Source organism: Pinus tabuliformis, chromosome J (assembly GCF_031772625.1).
Source record: "Pinus tabuliformis cultivar Carrire ecotype Pingquan chromosome J, CPIR1, whole genome shotgun sequence".
NCBI classification, from domain to species: domain Eukaryota; kingdom Viridiplantae; phylum Streptophyta; class Pinopsida; order Pinales; family Pinaceae; genus Pinus; species Pinus tabuliformis.
The window spans coordinates 205,881,776-205,900,352 of NC_142295.1; the positions used below are offsets into that span (position 1 = coordinate 205,881,776).

At 39.0% G+C, this 18,577-nt stretch overlaps 1 protein-coding gene across 2 annotated transcripts in view; it reads left to right on the plus strand.

Moving 5' to 3' along the window:
- The window catches only part of LOC149226401 (putative choline kinase 2), a 200,608-nt gene extending 186,982 nt beyond the window's left edge, over nt 1-13,626 (plus strand). For both annotated transcript variants that reach the window (XM_089375287.1, XM_089375286.1), the window contains one exon: nt 13,331-13,626. In XM_089375287.1, the coding sequence (XP_089231413.1) occupies nt 13,331-13,411 (81 nt within the window). In that variant the 3' untranslated portion in view covers nt 13,412-13,626. The remainder of the gene's footprint in view (nt 1-13,330) is intronic.
- The last annotated feature ends 4,951 nt before the right edge of the window (nt 13,627-18,577 follow it).

Sequence of the window (18,577 nt, forward strand, 5' to 3'; positions counted from 1 at the left end):
GACTTATTAAAGCACGGGTTTCATGCTTGGGTTAATTGTTTTTAGGTCAAAAGCCTCCATTGAAGGCTTCTAGGGTTTATGTCAAATATCCTTGTCCATGCCATAATGTAAAAGACCCTTCTTAGGCTTCATTTGTGAAGAATGAAATTTATTTTAATGTAAAATAGGTCAATTAGGCCTCCTCCACCAAGTCGGCCTCAAGCTGAACAAGTCAGCCTAACTTAGGGGTAAAAACTCCTATATAAAGACAACAACTTGACCTCATTTGTAGCTATCTCTCATCAAGTTCGATCTAAATCTTCCGGGGCCAGAAAAAATGCGAAATTCAAGGGATAAGAAGAAAAAGGTTAGCGAAGGAGAGGAAGGTCTCTATCAAGTACACGAAGTCGCAATTCTCTCTCTCTCTCTCTCTCACACACATACACACACACACACACACGTGTGAAGTTTATCACCTTAATCCTCGGTCACCTTAATCCTGTGTTAACCTCAGAACTTCAGATTTTTAGAGTATTTCAAAGTTTGGGATTATGAACAAAGGTTTGATCCCTTTCATATGAGACTTGGCTTGGTCTTATGTTTGTAGCCTAGACTTCTGGTCCTTCAAAATGCTATTTGGATTCCTCCAACTGTTATAATTTAAGCTCTAGTTTATGGTCGTAATTACCCAATTTTGCGGCCTAATCAAGTTCAGAATTGAGTCATGTTAATTCGGTCCTCCTAGGTAGCTCGGTCTTGAAGACTAGGCATGAGACTTTTTATTTTAGTGATATTCTAGTTGCCTTTCACCTTGACCAATTGATTTCTCTTATTATGACATTATCTTGTGACATTTAATTATTCGATCTTCTTCAAATTATTTTGTTCTTATCATTAAGACTAATGCCAATCAACAAACAAGAGAGGACACAAGATATAGGCACACTGCCAGGGAAAAACCCTAGAAAGGGGAAAACCCAATCAAGAACTCTTATATATTCCGAAACAAGACCGAAGTATTCAAAAGCATTTATAGGACTGTTATAAAGTTATTGTCACCTCAAAATTAAAGGATTCGAGACCCCTGTGGAAGGACAAGAATATATATATATAAGGCCCGAGCCTCAGTAAAAGACGACTTGAAGGATCACAGAATAAATTGTCTTGAAGTCTAATTCAGAAAAAACATGATCTATCAATTGAAGAAAGGAACAATTCGTTGAACAAGCTCGATATCTCTATAAAGCAGTCTATCATTTTGTAAAGGAGTTGACTCAACACCTTATAACTTCCAACATTTCTTGGACCAGCTTGCAGTCATTCATCAAAGTCAAGTAAGTGTTATCTTTATTCTTTATGCTTTAATTGTCTAACAATGTGTACTCAGTTTGCAAGAAGAAGAAGAAAGGCAAAGGACATCAATCCTTCAAGAATGAGGTAAGTAATCTTAAGGTATGTATAACATAATCATTTGTTAAAAGTATGAAAAATTTTAGGGTTTAATTGCTTCTAGGGTTTTCAAGTTTTCTTTTGTGATGAAAATTGAACATATGGAAACCCTTACCCTTATACTCTTGTTCCTAACCTATGATATCTAGGGCTTATAGGTATTTGACAATTCTTTATGAAACGAAATATTGAATGATGTTTTTGACATAATGCCCTAGATTTAGTCAGGGTTCGTACTCTAAATCCCTTGGAATTCATTCAAGGTGATGCAAACCCTAGATAGATATTATGCTATTGTACTTGTATTTTTTGGGTTGTGTTTTGAATGTTACAGGTATATATATCAAAGGAAACAAGGCAAACATGTTAATTATAGGAAGGGTAAATTGAGTTGGATCCATGGACACTAAACAAAAGTTGATTCAAATAAACCATGAAGATGTTGTCATGATTCAGTTGGAGCCCTTCAATAAGGAAAAACCCTACAAGGTTTGTAAAGAGCATCTCCAGATATGTTTAAGACCACTAAATTTGTAGTTAATCTTCTTCATTAAGAGGTGTAATCATTTTTAATTTTGCTTTAGATTACTAACTCTTTCTTGTCCAGGGTTTTCTATAGGATCATTAAGATTATATATTGTTAGGATGATTAATCTCTAGATTGAATCTACCCTCATCATATTTTGTTTATGAAACCCTAATCGTAGGGTTCATTGTAAAACCCCTAACCTAAGGGTATGTCGATGAAACCCTAGTTTACTTAGGGTTTGTATAATGAAATTTTATCCTTGATTAAGATATGTTAACAATGATGTTGAAACCCTAGTCCTCTTAGGGTTATTCCATTCTTGTAATATTTAAGGTTTTGGTATTGTTATGACAAAATCCTAGTATTTTATATAAACCAAAATTTTAGATCATTAAGACTATGATAAATTAGGGTTTGCTGCCGATAAGTCGAAATCCTAGATTCTTAGGGCTTGGTAAATTAGGGTTTATAAGCAAAACCCTTGTAAAAGAAGATCCTAGGAATGAAACCCTAGGAATGTATGCTTTCGCTTAATCGAAACACTAACTTGATCGAGATTGTTGTGTATCTAACTTTGATATAATAATATATGTTTCTAGAGTTTACCTAAGTATTGATATAAGTTTCAATGATGAAACCCTAGATATGCATATGCTAGTAGGATAACTTGATTATCAATGTATCTAGGTTTAGAACAAAAACCCTAGCAAAGTTTATTATCTAAGGCTTTGCAATTAAAGTCTAGAGTTTATAATAAAACCCTAGCAATTTTAGGTATCTAATGTCTAATTTCTAGTGTCTAATGTCTAAAGTTTAAATGTTTTGATGACTTAATTTTGATATAATTAATGTCATGCTTTGTATATTTGCTTTTGGTTGTACTTGCTATTAAAGTTTTGCAGGTACATGATCCTCAAGATGTTGAGGATGATAATGGTGAAGGAAGTTATGTCATTAGAAGGAGTCATAAAAGGTTCTTCGATGTTATAGAAGAAGGAAGTGGTTAATCTCCCCGAGTTAAGAGGGAGCATGGTTAGAAGAAAATAATACATCTCCCCAGTTGAGAGGAAGAGGCATATTATGGTAGTCATGATGAATACCATTTAGAAGAAATCAGAGAATGAATAGAGGATGTCTTGGTGCTACTGAAGGAATGAAAGAAGAAAGGAAGAAAATCCTTTGAATATTTGAATATAAATAACCAAGTGGCGTCAAGATGATTAAGAGCCTTGAAGGTTTGTGTTTACTTGTATATGTGTATTTGAAAGTTTATTATTAATTGGGATTTGTGTTTGTACAGGTAAATGGATATATCTAGTTTGATACGGAGAGTCGAAGCATCTAATGGTGGATGCTTGGGAGGAAATTTGTTCAACTTATGTGTTGATGTCTAGATCCTGAAGAGGGAGGGTGGCATTGGTCATGGAGCTCTGACCTTGGATACGCACCTAGATCCTTAGGTTAATGGTTAGCAAGTAAGCCTAATGCTACCTAGACTGGTTGAAACCTTGAGTCGATCTTAGTCCCACCCAGATAGATTACCTTGGTCAGGTACTTGGTCTATAGCACTGAGTGTACTAGAACTCTACGTAGTTCATTTCGAGATCTTGCATGTACCTCTATATATATGTAATTATGAATACCTCCCTAGTTAAGAGGGAGTGTTGAAAAATGTAACTAGTATTGGTCTTCATAATTGTACTTGAGTCATGATATAATATATTTGTCAAAAGAAAATTTTATTATTAAAATTGACTTATTAAAGCATGGGTTCCATGCTTGGGTCAATAGTCCATAGGTCAAAAGCACCCATTGAGTGCTCTAGAATTTTTATTAAGTCAAAGTCAAAAGTTATTTTTATAAGAGACCCTTCTTGGGCTCCTTAAAGTCAAGAAAGAAAAATATATTTGTCTTACATCTCCTCCATCAAATCGGCCTTGGTCTCCTTGCAAGTCGACTTCATCACTTATCAAGTCGGCCTCCATTTTATCATGTCAGCCTCAAAATACAGGCTCCAACCACTATATATAGGAAAGGAACTCGACCTAGTTTGGGATAGATTCTAATACATTACAAGAAGGTCTGAAATTCGGCTATCTATCAAGAAAGGAACAGATTAATAAGAAGACTATTTTGGCATATAAAAGGGAAGACTATACCGCAAGGAAAAAGAAGATTGTTTCTATTACAATTGCAGGACCAAAGCTTTCATGGTTGCAGGAGTTGAAGTTTTATGATTGAAGAAGATCAGTATTGGAAGAAGGCTATGTCATCTAAAAAGTTGACTTGATGGAGAAAGGTTTAGGTTAAAGAGTCTTGGTTTTCTCACTGTGATTTGAATCTACTGAAGGAAGAGTTATTGACTGGGTTTTCCCCTTTCTAGGGGTTTTTACCTAGCAGTGTGCTTATGTCTTGTGTCCTCTCTTGTTTCTTTATTGGCATTAGTCTTGATGATAAGAACAAAATAATTTGAAGAAGATCCAATAATTAAATGTCACAAGATAATGTCATAATAAGAGAAATCAATTGCTGCCATAATGGATTTCTCAACACAGTTTTCCCAAGTTGGGTTTTTTTAGGGACTTTGGTCCAAAAATAATTGTCATATTTTTTGTGTGTGCCTGTTTCAGCGCTTTTATTTTCCGCAGTATTTTTGTGAAAATTGTGGCGCGATTATTGCGTGGTTGTTGTAGCAATAATCCGTTTAATTAATTTACAGTTCGAAGCTGGATGTGTTTTATTACCTCTAACTGAAAGGTTGCACCGACACCCTTTGCAGGCACCGACCTGCCCTAGCACCACCTTGCCTCCCTGAAGCATTATTAGGCTCTGACCTGATCACAAATCTTCCATTTCAACCTCCTTTCAATAGGCATACAAACATGTATTTGAATTGAGGAGGTCACTATTGTTCATGAGATTGGACCGAGCCTTATCTCCTAAGGAAACCCTAGGCAGAGATTGCCATAGGTTTGTTCAACTAAGTGCCAAGAATTGCGTAACAAGACAAACAGATTGTACGTGCAACTTTTCTTTGGTCTCCTCCCGCAACAAACCTTTGCTCAAACGAATCCCAAACACCAAAACAAAACTCTAAAGTAAGACTCCTCCAATGAGATAGATCAGATCCTAGCAAAAATAGATGATAACCAAATCAAGCCACTTCAACTAATATGACAATCTTCCATAGGGCTGAAGGAGATTTCATATGTTGATCACAAAAGAATAATCGGTTTGTGTACATACCTAGAATAGCTAACCTTAAGCCTTTAAATAAATTTGCTCTTGATTTAAGAAGGGACTTCCAATGAGCCGTTGGAGGGATTTACAATTAAATTTAATATAGATTTGGCTTGGAGTCAAATAATTTGGAACCCTTAAGAAATGACTTTTGAATTTTTAAATTAAATTGAAAATTCTCCAAAATAGACTTTTGTCTTAGCACTTCAACATTTAATTTGACCTAAGAGCTACCACATCATCATCCTTTTGGGGTTTTTTTCCCACACACTGGGGGCTTCAACTTCAAAAAGGAATATCTCTCAAACCGTGAAGAGCCACATGGCGTGCCACATGCCACCGGAATTAACTTAACGAGGAGAATCCATTGATAAGGATCTTCAGAGAAAACTCAGTGATTTGTTGCTTCAAAAACCCTCAACAAGTGTGGTATATGTTCATACTCCAGGGAACCCAAGCCCTAGAGCTAGGGTTTCCAACCATGCATTGAAATCAATGACAACACCATTCAACAATCTCCCCCTTTGTCATTGATGGCAACACACATACTCCCCTTGTGATCACTACTCCTACCTTCATGCCTCGATCTTCCTCTGATGGTTTCTTTCCCCCTTTGACATCAATGGCAAAGGGTGACTCCCCCTGACAATCTACCTGCTACCTGTGGACCGATAATCTACCTGTGCTTGCCTTGTCAACATGCCTTCCTCTGCTTGCTGCAACAACTGATCTCCCCCTGATATCCTATGTTTCATATGGATTGCCACGGTTGATTCATGACATGGAACTTTTTTTTTTTTATTTTGTTCGCAACTTCGCCTGCCAAAGTTATTTCATTGAACTTGCTCATAATGTTGAATGCTAAGCTAAAGATTTCTCCATTTATCAACCTGTCAATGATAGATTTCCAAACGTGCAATTGTCACTGCATAGACTCCCCCTCTTCAATATTCAAGGAGTCAACAAGTTGGATTCTTCAGAATAATGTATGAAAATTCTATCACTGCAACAACTGATTTATTTTACCTACTTATTTCCCAATAAGTTATTTATGAAAATCTTTCAGTAAACATTAAAATAAATTATGTTGCAGATATCACACCATAATACAGAAACAAACACATGCACAAGAATCAACAGTGAACACATCGACACAGATATTTTGGACAACAGTCACTGGAAAAACCTAATGTGGGAAAACCGGTGCAGCAAGGGAGGATTTTATTATTCAACAATTCTTCAGTACAATTGGGTGCCAAACTGGCTTACCCAACAGAGAGAAAATTCTCCAGCACTTGTCCCAGTCCTAGCGTCAAGGTCGCTGACCTCTGCATAGCTCCCAGGCCCTCTACGTCAACACTTGCCTCTCTGCGTCAGCACTGGGCCTCTCTGCGTCACCCACGTAGACCCTCCAGTGACTGCGCAGTCTGTTGCCTCTGCGTCTGCTTCTCCAATCTCTGCGCTGGTCTTCTGGTGTTGTTCCCGACTCTCTGTTTCGTACTCGCTGCCTCCTGCTGCTCTCCAGACCACTAGTTCGAATTTCTCAGCTAAACCCGCTCTAGAAAACAAACTGACTGGTCTCCTTTAGTGTGTTCTCCAACTGACCCTCAAGCCTCTTCTTATACTTTTCCTGTTGGTCCATCAACGATCGAGATTACATCTCTAATCAAGGCTTAGATTAGACTTGGCTTGATCCATGACTTTTGGAACCTTCTAACCTAATTTTATATTAATACCCATAAATATTTTATTTTTCCTAAGTTTAGACTTAAGAACTCCATTAAAAATATTAAAAATTTTAATATCTCCCAAACCGGTTTCAACCTGTCCAAACCATTTCTAGGTCTTGGAGATCTCATGTGCCTTAGCCTCTCCACCAATTTTCATGGCTAGAGCACATCCGATGCTACCCCAAATGAACACTCCCTCTTAGTGAGCACTGTGCTCTAGTAATACTCCACACTGAGCATTACCCTGATCATTCGGCACCGGTCCCTGTTCTGATGCTAGGCCTCCCCACCCAACATCCTCTGCACTGCTACACCTTGTACTGTTGCCCATGGCTCTGTCTCTACCGCTGTTGCATCCGTACGACAACTCCCTCTGCATTCGTGCTGCTGCTGGTCCTTTCTCCCAACACTGCATCTGCACTGCAAGTCCCTCTGCATCCGTGCTATTGTTGGTCCTTCTTCCCAACACTGCATCTGCACTGCATCCTCTTCTCATCATATTGCATCGTGCTACTGCTCACTGCTACTGCACTGCAACATCACCTCCATTTCTGCTATTGAAATGGATTCTTTATCATCCCCATCTTTTCCTTGAAGTAATCAAACTTTGTTCTTACAAGGACCTTGGTGAGGATGTCTGCCACCTGTTCTCCTGTAGGAGTGTAGCTCAACTGTACAGCTCCTCGTTGGACACAGTCTCTGACAAAGTGACACCAGATATCAATATGTTTTGACCGATCATGAAACACTAGATTCTCAAAAAGCTTGATGCAACTCTGATTATTGCACATGATCCTGGTCGCCTCCATCTTTCTTCTAAATAGGTTCATGAGCAATTTTCTAAGCCATATGGCCTCACACGAAGCTGTGCTCGCAGCCATATATTCTGCCTCAGTTGAGCTCAGAACCACGGATTTCTGTTTCCCACGGCACCAGGAGGTCATTCTTGATCCATGTTGAAACAGTGCCCAGAGGTACTTTTCTGATCCACTGAACCTCCTACCCAATCTGCATCAGTAAATCCACTTAATCTGATATCCTTACTCTTGGTTTATAAGAGTCCATAATCGACTGTTCCCTGTAAATACCTGAGAACATGTTTGCCTGCTGCCCAGTGCACCCTCTTTGGCTCCACCGTGAACTGACTGAGGGTGTTGGCAGCGTAGCAAATGTCTAGCCTGGTATTGACCAGATACATCAGGGACCACATGAGCTGCCTGTATAAGGTGGGATCAACATCCTTGTCTTCTGATGCATCAATCTTCTTCCAGTTGGTGATCATTGTAGTAGCCATGGGTTTATAGTCCTCCATCCTGAATCTCTTCAGGATTTCTGTAGCATATCTCCCTTTCCTAAGGAAGATCTCCCCCTTTTTGTGCCAAACTTCCAACCCTAGGAAATAATGCATTCGTCCCAAATCCTTCATGTCGAATTTTGTGGTTAGATTCTTCTTGTAGTCCTCGATGAGCCTCGATGATCTTGTCAGGAAGAGATCATCCACATATAATACTAAGATTAGAGGCTCATTCTCTACAACCAGATAGTAGAGATTTGGATCTTCGTCACTCTTGACAAATCCCATTTTTTGCAAGTAACCATCGATTCAACCATACCATGCTCTAGGTGCCTGTTTCAGCCCATACAAGGCTTTCTTCAATCTGCATACATGAGACTTCTTCTCATGTGTCTCAAAGCCCTCTGATTGTCCAATGTATACCTCTTCTTCTATCACTCCGTTCAGAAATGTCGTTTTGACATCCATTTGATGAATCTCCCACCCCATTTGTGCTGCAAGAGATATCACGGTTCTAATAGATGTATACCTGGCTACTGGGGCAAAGGTCTCTTCGTGGTCAATTCCTTCCTTCTGAGCATACCCCTTAGCCACGAACCTAGCTTTGTATTTCTCAACACTGTCGTTTGTAGCGTATTTGATCTTGTAGATCCATCTCGAACCTACCACTGATCTCTCTTGAGGCCTTGGCACTACCTCCCAGACATTGTTCACCATTATGGAGTTGTACTCCTCTACCATCGCATCCATCCAAACCTGATGTTGAGCTGCCTCCTGAAAAACTGGCAAGCTCCCCATCCTGAGCTACCAATGCCTGATATCTATCTGGTTGTTTTTGCTCCCTCTTGTTGTTCCTTGGCGCACCGATGAAATCCTCTGCATCTCGCAGAATCTGACGAAGTTCCCTACTCGTTCTTCCTTTGCCAGCAGGTGCTTCTGTTAGCTCCTCCTCATCCTGTGATTTTTCCTAACCCGAGGAAGAATTCTTTTCTTCCGTTGGTTAAAGAGGTTTGACGAACGGTTCCTCTTTTGACTGCTCCTTGGAAGGCATTTCTCGAGATTTCTGAAAGCCCTATCCTCCATGAACTTTACATCTCGTCGAACTACTACCTTCCCACTCCCTGGAAGATAGATTCTGTATACCTTGGCGTTTTCGCTATATCCCACTAGATATCCTTTCTCTGCAGTTTGATCCAGCTTCTTCCTCCTTTCTTCGGGTATTCAGCAATATGCTAAGCTCCCAAATATCCTGAAATGATTGACTTCAGGCATCTTCCCTGTGAAGACTTTCTCTCGAGTAATCTTGCCCAATGCCCGATGAAGAGCTCTATTATGAACATAGACTGTTGTGTTGCATGCTTCTGACCACAAGAATTTTGGCATATCCTGATCATACATCGTGGCCATAGTTGCTTCTACAATAGTCCTATTATTCCTTTCTGCTACTCCATTCTGCTCCGGATTGTAAGGAGTTGTCCTCTCTCTTCTGATGCCCTCCTTAGCGCAAAAATCAGTGAAGTCCTTATCGTCAGATTCTCCACCATTATCTGAGCGCAAAACTTTTATTTTCTTCCCAGTTAGATTCTCCACCAGAGCCTTGAACTCTTTGAATCGACAGAAAACCTCGTCCTTGGTTTTCAGAAAATAAATCCAAGTTTTCCTTGAGTGGTCATCAATGAAGTTGAGGAAGTACTCAACACCACTAAGAGCTTTAGTGGACATTGGTCCGCAGATATCTGAGTGTATGAATCCTAGTACACCCTTGGGCCTATTTTTACTTCTAGGAAATGTTGCTTTAGCATACTTTCCTAGAGCACATCCTCTGCATATATCATCTCGTTTCGTACTAAGATCCGGAACTCCTGTTACAGTGTTCTTGAGAATTCTCAGAGCCCCATAGTGCAAATATCCCATTCTTCTGTGCCATAGTTCATTCAAATCCTTGTCTCCATGACTGCCTATTAGTGCCATTGGTGATTCTAGTTTTAGTCTGTTCAACCTGTTACTTTTGATCCCGATCTGCACTCTCTTTTTCCAGCTTGGGTGTTTGACGTATACTTTCTCCTTGATGAAAAAAACGTCATAGCCTTTGCCTTGAAGTTGCGACACGGAATGTAAGTTCATCCCCAATCCTGGGACATGCAGCACATTGGTAGCACGGAACCGCTCTTCCGTTTCTATTTGAAAAACTATGGTACCCCTCCCTACTAGATTATACTTTGCCTTGTTCCCCATGGTGATCTGAAAGTTCATCTTCTCCTCCCGATAATCTAAGAAACATTCCCAGATTCCCGTCATATGCCAAGAGGCTCCACTGTATATATACCATACCTCTGATGATGCAGAGCTAGTCACACAAGCCACTTCTTCTTCCATCCTAGAAGCCAACATAGAGAAATCAAAATCACTTTCTCTTGTGCAATTTTCTGAAAATTTGTGCGAGTCTCCTGATGTAGATGCCTCTGCATCATGGTCTCGACCCATAATTGATTTTCCCTTCCTGTCTCTGATTACTTGCTTTGATATCATGTGAAAATTCTATCACAGCAACAACTGATTTATTTTACCTACTTATTTCCCAATAAGTTATTAATGAAAATCTTTCATTGAACATTAAAATAAATTCTGCTGTAGATATCACACCATAATACAGAAACAAACACATGCACAAGAATCAACAGTGAACACATCGACACACATATTTTGGGCAACAGTCCTCGGAAAAACCCAATGTGGGAAAACCGGTGCAGCTATGACTTGTCTCGTAACATCGCCCTACCGCCTTGCCTTTGTGATGATCTCTAGGGAAGCATTCGAACCTGGATGTGTTTTATCAGCTTCGACTAAAAAGTTGCACGAACACCTTGTGCAGGCACCAACCTGCCCTAGCACCACCCTAGCACCCTGAAGTTTTCTTAGGCTCTGACTTGAAAGAGACTCCGCTCTCCTGCCTTGCACCACCTTAATCAACAAGCTGTCACTTGCCCTAAAGGCTCCAACCTTCAACTCACACTAATGGACCATGTTTCACAACTTTCACACTGGATCCACCTGTGCTCTAAATCATTACAAAATATATTGAAATATAATCATTGTTGTGTCTGCTTAGTATATCAATGTCAAGTCTTCTCAATCTCTGTAACAATTCTGATTGTTGTACAACTGTCAACAAATATCTTTGCTTCTGTTCAACCTGTACCACAAACCTTGGCTGTCAACCTTGACACTGTCACTGTACGACAACCATTGTTGCCCTCGACACAAACACTCCAATGCTCATGAATGAATATGCATTAAGAAGCTCATGGAGCAGTGGCCCAAACCAATTGTGCCAAGTTGCCTTTGACCTTATCCTCTTGCACCGGTGCTGAAGAATGTATCAATCAATGTTGCTACAAGTACCGGTTTATATGCTGCTAGCACTGATGTCTGATGATGGCTCAGTCCTAGATGCCTTAGGTCAGCTCTATGACCTTCTTGCAATTGTCTCAAGTTCCTCCCAAGGAAGCCCACTGGCATACGTCTTATAGTTGTTCAGATATAGCTATGAAGCACCTGCATCTGTTAGCTTTCTAACACAAAGATGTCAAGATAATCATATATGTATGGACAAGCATGCAAACATCAACTTGTATTGCAGTCAATTACAACTATCACAAATCATAAATAGGTCTAAGTGATAGAACAATGAAACCCAACACAATCACTCCAGTAAGATCTGTCTGCAGTCACAATGCTTCTTTAGGTTTTCAAAATGAACTTCAGTAATTCAACACAACTATATGATAGATTTAGTGTTCTACAAAATGATTACGGGAAACTGCTAATTAAGCCTCAAAATGAAAGACCAAAAGAAAATGAATATTTAGGCCTTACCATCAATGTTTAGACTATAAATAAAACAAATAACTTAAATGTTTAGACTTTTCAATAAAATAAATGTTTAGACATTACAACCAAAATAAAATAAATGTTTAGACCTTACAGTCTGGCGCTCAAGCTATATAATATGCGAACTATTGTAAGGTTAATGGTAAGGTTTATTTGGCTATGCAATGTACCCGTGTCCAGAAGTTAAGCCCATAATGGATATACGTTAGACAGCTGCTCGTCAATCATATCACATCACATGATAAATCCACCGCAGTGTATGTTCAGTTTGCTACCATAAGCACATGATAAGCATGGTCACAGCTATGCTCTTCAAACTGCATTATACCACTGTTCCAGAGCCTGATCTTGAAGATTGATTATCGAGAAACACTTTTAATTTGTCACTGTCACAAAGCCGCGGGATTGAATGAAGCTATGAATGAGACCGCACCGAAAAGGATAAGACTCCAGGCAACTGGCAACAGTGTTAGTGTCAATCGATTGTAACTGCAAGTCTCAACTTGATGCCTGAAATGACAGGTGTCTGGTCAGATTTTAATAGGGCCGAAGCAATAAAAGACTGATTGTAAATCTTCGGTCTTAGCCTCCTTTCAATAGCCATACAAACATGTATTTGAATTGAGGAGGTTACTGCTGTTCATGAGTTTGATCGTAAGTAGGTGGTTGATTTATTATGAGTCAGGGCGGGCTGTACAAGCCATGTACCTACTTAGACCTATTAAACTGGAAACTTATGAGAGAACACTGTATCCACTTATAGCATCTTCATATAAACTCTTTTGGAGGAAGATGAACAGAAAGTTAGGATCCTCAGAACTAATCAATCAATGATGTGATTATGTCTTCCCTCATGTGAAAGTGTCAATAAGGATATGAAATTTTCATCTTATAGTAATATTGTATTCTATTGTGTTAGAAGACATGATCGACAATTGGGTCATTGTTATTTCGTAGACATATTAGCTTTAGAATGACGATAATTTGGATCAAAGGTACTTTTATGGCATGTAACGGTTAGTTTGTACGTTTTTTGTTTAAGTTTGTACAATTGTTTTCTGGCATACTAGAATGGTGCAAAGTTAAATTGTTATTATAACTTGGTTTTGCTTGGGGCATCAGAGGCTAACTGACTAGCAAATGGTATTTTATTCCTCTTTTTAATTTACATCTCGATCATTTGTAATACGACATAAATTTTCTTGGGTGAACTTGCAGGCAAATGTGGCAGAGATTGATTTCAACTATCTAGGATATGCAAGGGAGAGATTTAAGCTCTACTACCAACATGATCTTTAAAATACAAGCACTGTAAAATTTGAGCATCAGCTTGAAAGGAAGCCTTTCCTCTACTCTTGATCTGTAGATAGTTATAATATCAATGGGATTTATGGGTATCATAATATGATACTGAAGATATTTTTCTACACTGAAATTTAAGGGTTGATTCTTTCACAAATGTACACAAGTTCTTTTTTCCCTTCAGATTTCTCTTTTTCTTGTTTATTTTTCAACGGTTGCATTTATTTGGTATTTTCAGTACAACTGCTTTATCATATATAAGCAATGCAGTATTATGTCCCTCAAAGATCCCGATAACGTTACTTAATTTAAGTAACGTTATTATATGTTGCCATGTGGAAGAGAGACGTGCAATGAATCATGCCCTGTGCCAATAGAATCTCCTTGTACCATCTTCCTTGTAGCAAATGTAAAAAATGCGAAATCCAATAGGGCATGATAAATTGATATCATAAAGAACTCACTCGCAATTAGAGATGGAGAGTATGATAAATGAAATAAGAGAGTTTAAGGGATAAATCAATTATAATATAAACTCGATATTTATTCAACAATAGAAAGGATGAGAATAAAAATGTCCTCGAGTTTCTTTCTTTTTTTCACGGTTGTTTCTATTATGTGTTTTTGCTCTTGAGCTAGCAAATTTGAAGGATTAAACATAATCCATGCTTAGTAGGAACCCATGTTTTCAATGTGGCATGGGAGATCTACGCCAACCAATAATGAATTTTAATCATCACAGTATCATTTACCATTTGACTTCATATCAATCCTAGTGACCTGAGTGACACTATGAATCCAAAAAGTTCACATGTAGGGGTGGGGAGGTTTGAATGGTGAAAATATAGGTAGTCCACCTCTACAAGAAAAATAGTGATATAATCTCAATGAAGCGAGATACCGTGAAAAATGCAACTATCTAATTCAAGAATATATATAAAGCCTCAAACCAACAATGTTTATGGTTACAAACATCATATGATCATTTCTCTCCCCAACTCTTAGTGGAGACATCTCAAAAGAAATGATATCATTTGAGAAGAGAGGTTATCTACTAAATATAACTCTTGAAATTAGCAAGGCCAAATGTAATCTTTATTCAGATCAATTCAAATTCTTAGTGAATTATACCAAACTTGTTTGGATTTCATCGAGAAGGCCTATAAAAAAGCATTTGAAAGAATTCCTAAAAGTAGAGTTCAATCATAGTTATGTGAACCCATGTGTAATTCCAACAAGATGCAAGTTAAAGGCCTTGCAGGCCATGTGACATCATGTATTATGGTATCCTAGGCCTATTATAGTCATCCATGCCACGTCCTCTTAAACCCCACTCTTAGGTACTTTCTTCTTGGATAAGATTGGAGGGCTTAAAGGAGCCATTGCCTTTTGTAGGGTGATCACAGTTATAGGCTCAGTCTAGCTCATGTCTTGTGCACCTATGACTTTTTCACATGGTCATGTGTCATAGAGTCTATATTCAACTTTTGGGCCATGGTACAACATATTTCAATTTTTCCACATGGCAGTCTCACAATTCACAACATTCCATGTTTTATAGGGCACTACACAAATCCTAATGCACAGTTCTCCTAGAATTAAAATTCAACAGTGACTCAAAATGTTCATCAAGGGACATACTTGACATGCCACATTGAATTTTGGCAAAAGTATGTTATTTCAAGCAAAATCACTGCTTTAAGATGGCCATACTATCTATCCTAGCCACATGGAGGGTAAAAATGTCCAAAAGGAGGTCACTCCTTGACATGCATTAATAAAATTTACATCAAAGTTTAAGTAAATCACACTCTAGAGAAAACCTAGATGCCATAATCTATCACATCAAGCAAGGTGTTACCCATGCCAGCAAAAATGAACTTCATTTCTAGATTTAGGTTGACCTAGAGGTAACATACTAGGTCCAAATCAGGCAAGCGATGACTTGTTGGTTTCCTCGTGATGTGGCCTTGGACAACACTAGTAAGGAATTTTCTCCATAAGATAGTTTTTGGAATTGGTTAAAAAGCATGCAAATTGGCACGTTGGGGCAAATGGTGGCAAACCAAGATCCATCTTTGACATGCGAAGATAAATTTTATGTCAAAAATTATGTAGATTGTTGCTGAACAAAATCCATGTGTCAGATTTCGCAAATAATCAATGGAATTGGAGATCTAGCAAATCGACCCCCTCTTGTGGGTGAATTTTTAATGCAAGAAAAGTAAGTCTCCAACATCTAGATGACAAGTCAAATAATATTATTTTGGTAAAGTCAAACTAGTTGTTACAAGAAATATTATAAAAGGCTAGATACTCCCATTAGTTGTCGAACTGAGATCATTTTGATATCATAATAGAAGCTTTTCATGTGCAAGCACTATGTGAATTGAATTTTTTGTGGTCTATTTTCTCAGTTTTGTGCTATAATATTTATCTTTCGTAAAATAGACACAAGTGCTCTTTGTTACCACAAATTTGTCAGGCCAATCCATTGAGGTGCTACAAGTCACATGGAAAGGAAGGTTTAGGCCCAAGCCTTCACCCTCCCATTTGCTAGTGCTAAAGGTGTTCAAACCCACTCGTTGGACAAACCCTTTTGTCATGTCCCCAATTAAATTTTTGACATGGAAACTCCCAATTTTGCAATTTCGACGATTAATATATATATATAGCTAAATAAAATAAGGAGAAATAAGTTGTGGAGATATTTAATTAATTTTGGAGAAAAGACAATGGTTGGGACTTGGGAAAAGAAGAAAAATTAAAGTTAAGTTGTGGAGTTACCAAGTATATTAATCGAACCATGGGAAGGATCAAGCCATGGTATGGGAAAAATCGAACCATGGCATGAGGAAGTGAAAGAAAAAATAAAAAGGAAGGTTGGGGCTTCATTTTGATCATTTTGGTTTTGGCATTTCATTTCTAAATTGGAGATTTGCTTAAGTTGTTGAGCTAAGTCAACTAGTGTTGCTTAGCACAGGGATTTCCAAACGGAAAATTCCAACTCTCTTTCGGTGAACTTAGAGTGTCATCCTAGGAGAGAAAACTTGGAGTTGATTGGATATTTCTTTTCCTGCGTTTTGTGAGTCATTTCATCTCTACAACAAGTAGGACGAATTTTTCAGTGGGTCGTAGTAGCAGAAGTAGAGTTGCTTGGAGGAAGAGATTGTTAGGAAGATTTGTCTTGAGAAATTACATGAATTCTGCTTGAAGAAGGGGCGTATTGTTCTTCCTCAAGGTCTGCGCAGGGGTTTTCTAGGTCCTTTTTGCTGGAGTAGTTGCTGCAATCTTGTGTCGAGAAATAGATGGAATTTCACTCTATCTTTTTGGTCCTATCTTTCATTGATTTCTCAGTTATTTTTGTGAAGAATTATGGTGGATCAGTTGTAGATTTTCTGGTGGGACGCAGAGATGAGCAGTGGGTGATTTCACTTGATTTTTGGGTAACTCTGGGAGGTTGGAATTAACCCAAAATATTTATGGGTTTTGTTGGTCCAGGGTTGGAGATCATTGTCCTAATTTTTCAAAAAAATTGGAGCAGATTTGAGGCCTCATTTATCAGTTTGCCTCCAGCAGTAACAATAGGAAATTTCTGGGTAGAGCATGCAGCTAGTGAACCATTTCAGCGTGAAGTTTTTCTTCATTCTCACCTGGGTTTTGTGTGCTTTCTTTAGCAAGCCTATGTGCACACATTCCACTATATTTTGTACTCAGCTTCTCATTAGATATTTAATAAAATGGATCAACTCTATTATTTTTGCTCAAAGGTGTTCTAAACTTGTTCTTGTGGAGTTTTCAAATTGCGTGTTTATCTGTTTGTTGTAGCTAGTTCATGTTTTGATATTTCACTGTATTTCTCTAGTTAGAACATTACAGTGGTATCAGAGCATATTCTTGGCCAGTTGTGGGCTCTAGAGCATGTAATGACTGGACTATTTGGTGGAGTTGTTCATTGTCCTAGAGGTAGACGCAGAGGGAGAGGAAGAGGTCGCGATAGAGAGGACGAGCCTGAGCATCTTTCTGATACAACGTTTGAGAACACCAGAGACTACATGGGGGACAATGGTGAAGATCAGCTTAGGCAGGGTGGCCATGACCCACTACTGGAGGAGTTGGCAAGTTCAAACCAACAAATGATGGAGATGATGAGGCAGATGTTGGCTCTGCAATTGCAAAATATGCAGGGAGGACCTCAAGGTGGTGGGTGAGGAAACAATGAAGGAGGAGGTTCTGAAATAGGAGAAGGGAGCCATGTACATCCACACACAACTCACACTTATGGTCAGACTCCCAGGCCTACTATGCCTCACTTCACGGAGGGACCAAAGCGCGAGATAGGTGTTGATGCATTCACAGAGTTAATTAGATCATTCACTGATGAGATTAACGAGTATGGGGCCTTGGATCCCCAGATCAGAAGGACACTCTCCTTTGCAGATCACTGCCATCTATAGGAGAAATATAGGGGAGTTGGGCCCTCATTCCGAGGAGGATAACAGAATCAGAATTGGGGTAATCAGAAGTTAGCAGGGAAGGTGACATTGCCAGGCTTTGATGGGTTAGCCAAGATTTTTGTGAGATCATGGGTTCAGAAACTAGACACTTACCTTAATTTGAATCCCATGCGAGAGGTAGATGCCATCAAATTTTCTACATTACATTTGGAGGGTGATGCGCAGGAGTGGTGGTATCACAGATTAGTTACACTTGGGCATGCATCCATCACATCCTATAGTGAGTTCTCTCGCAAGCTAGTGGAGGGATTTGATAAGAGGATCTGAAGTTGCACTTCAGGGAGTTGGCTAACTTGAAGCAAACAGGCAGCACAGAGGCTTACATAGAGTTTCAGAGGCTTGTGGTGATGGTTTCAAATATTTCCAAGGCGAGATTGATCATGTTGTTTATTGAGGGTTTGGCTAAGCCTTTGCGAGGTTGGGTGTGAGCTTATTGGCCAGTACATTGCAGGTTTCCATTAGCCGAGCACAGGACATGTTAGATGTTGTTCCAAAGACAAGGGTTCCAACACCTATTAAACCCTCTTTCCCTCAAAGGGGAAAAGACACCAGACCTTCTCGGAAGGAGTGGACAGGGAAGGGACAACTGGATGATGAGACTAGGAGGGACCTCTAACAGAGGAAATTATATTTTACTTGTCAAGAG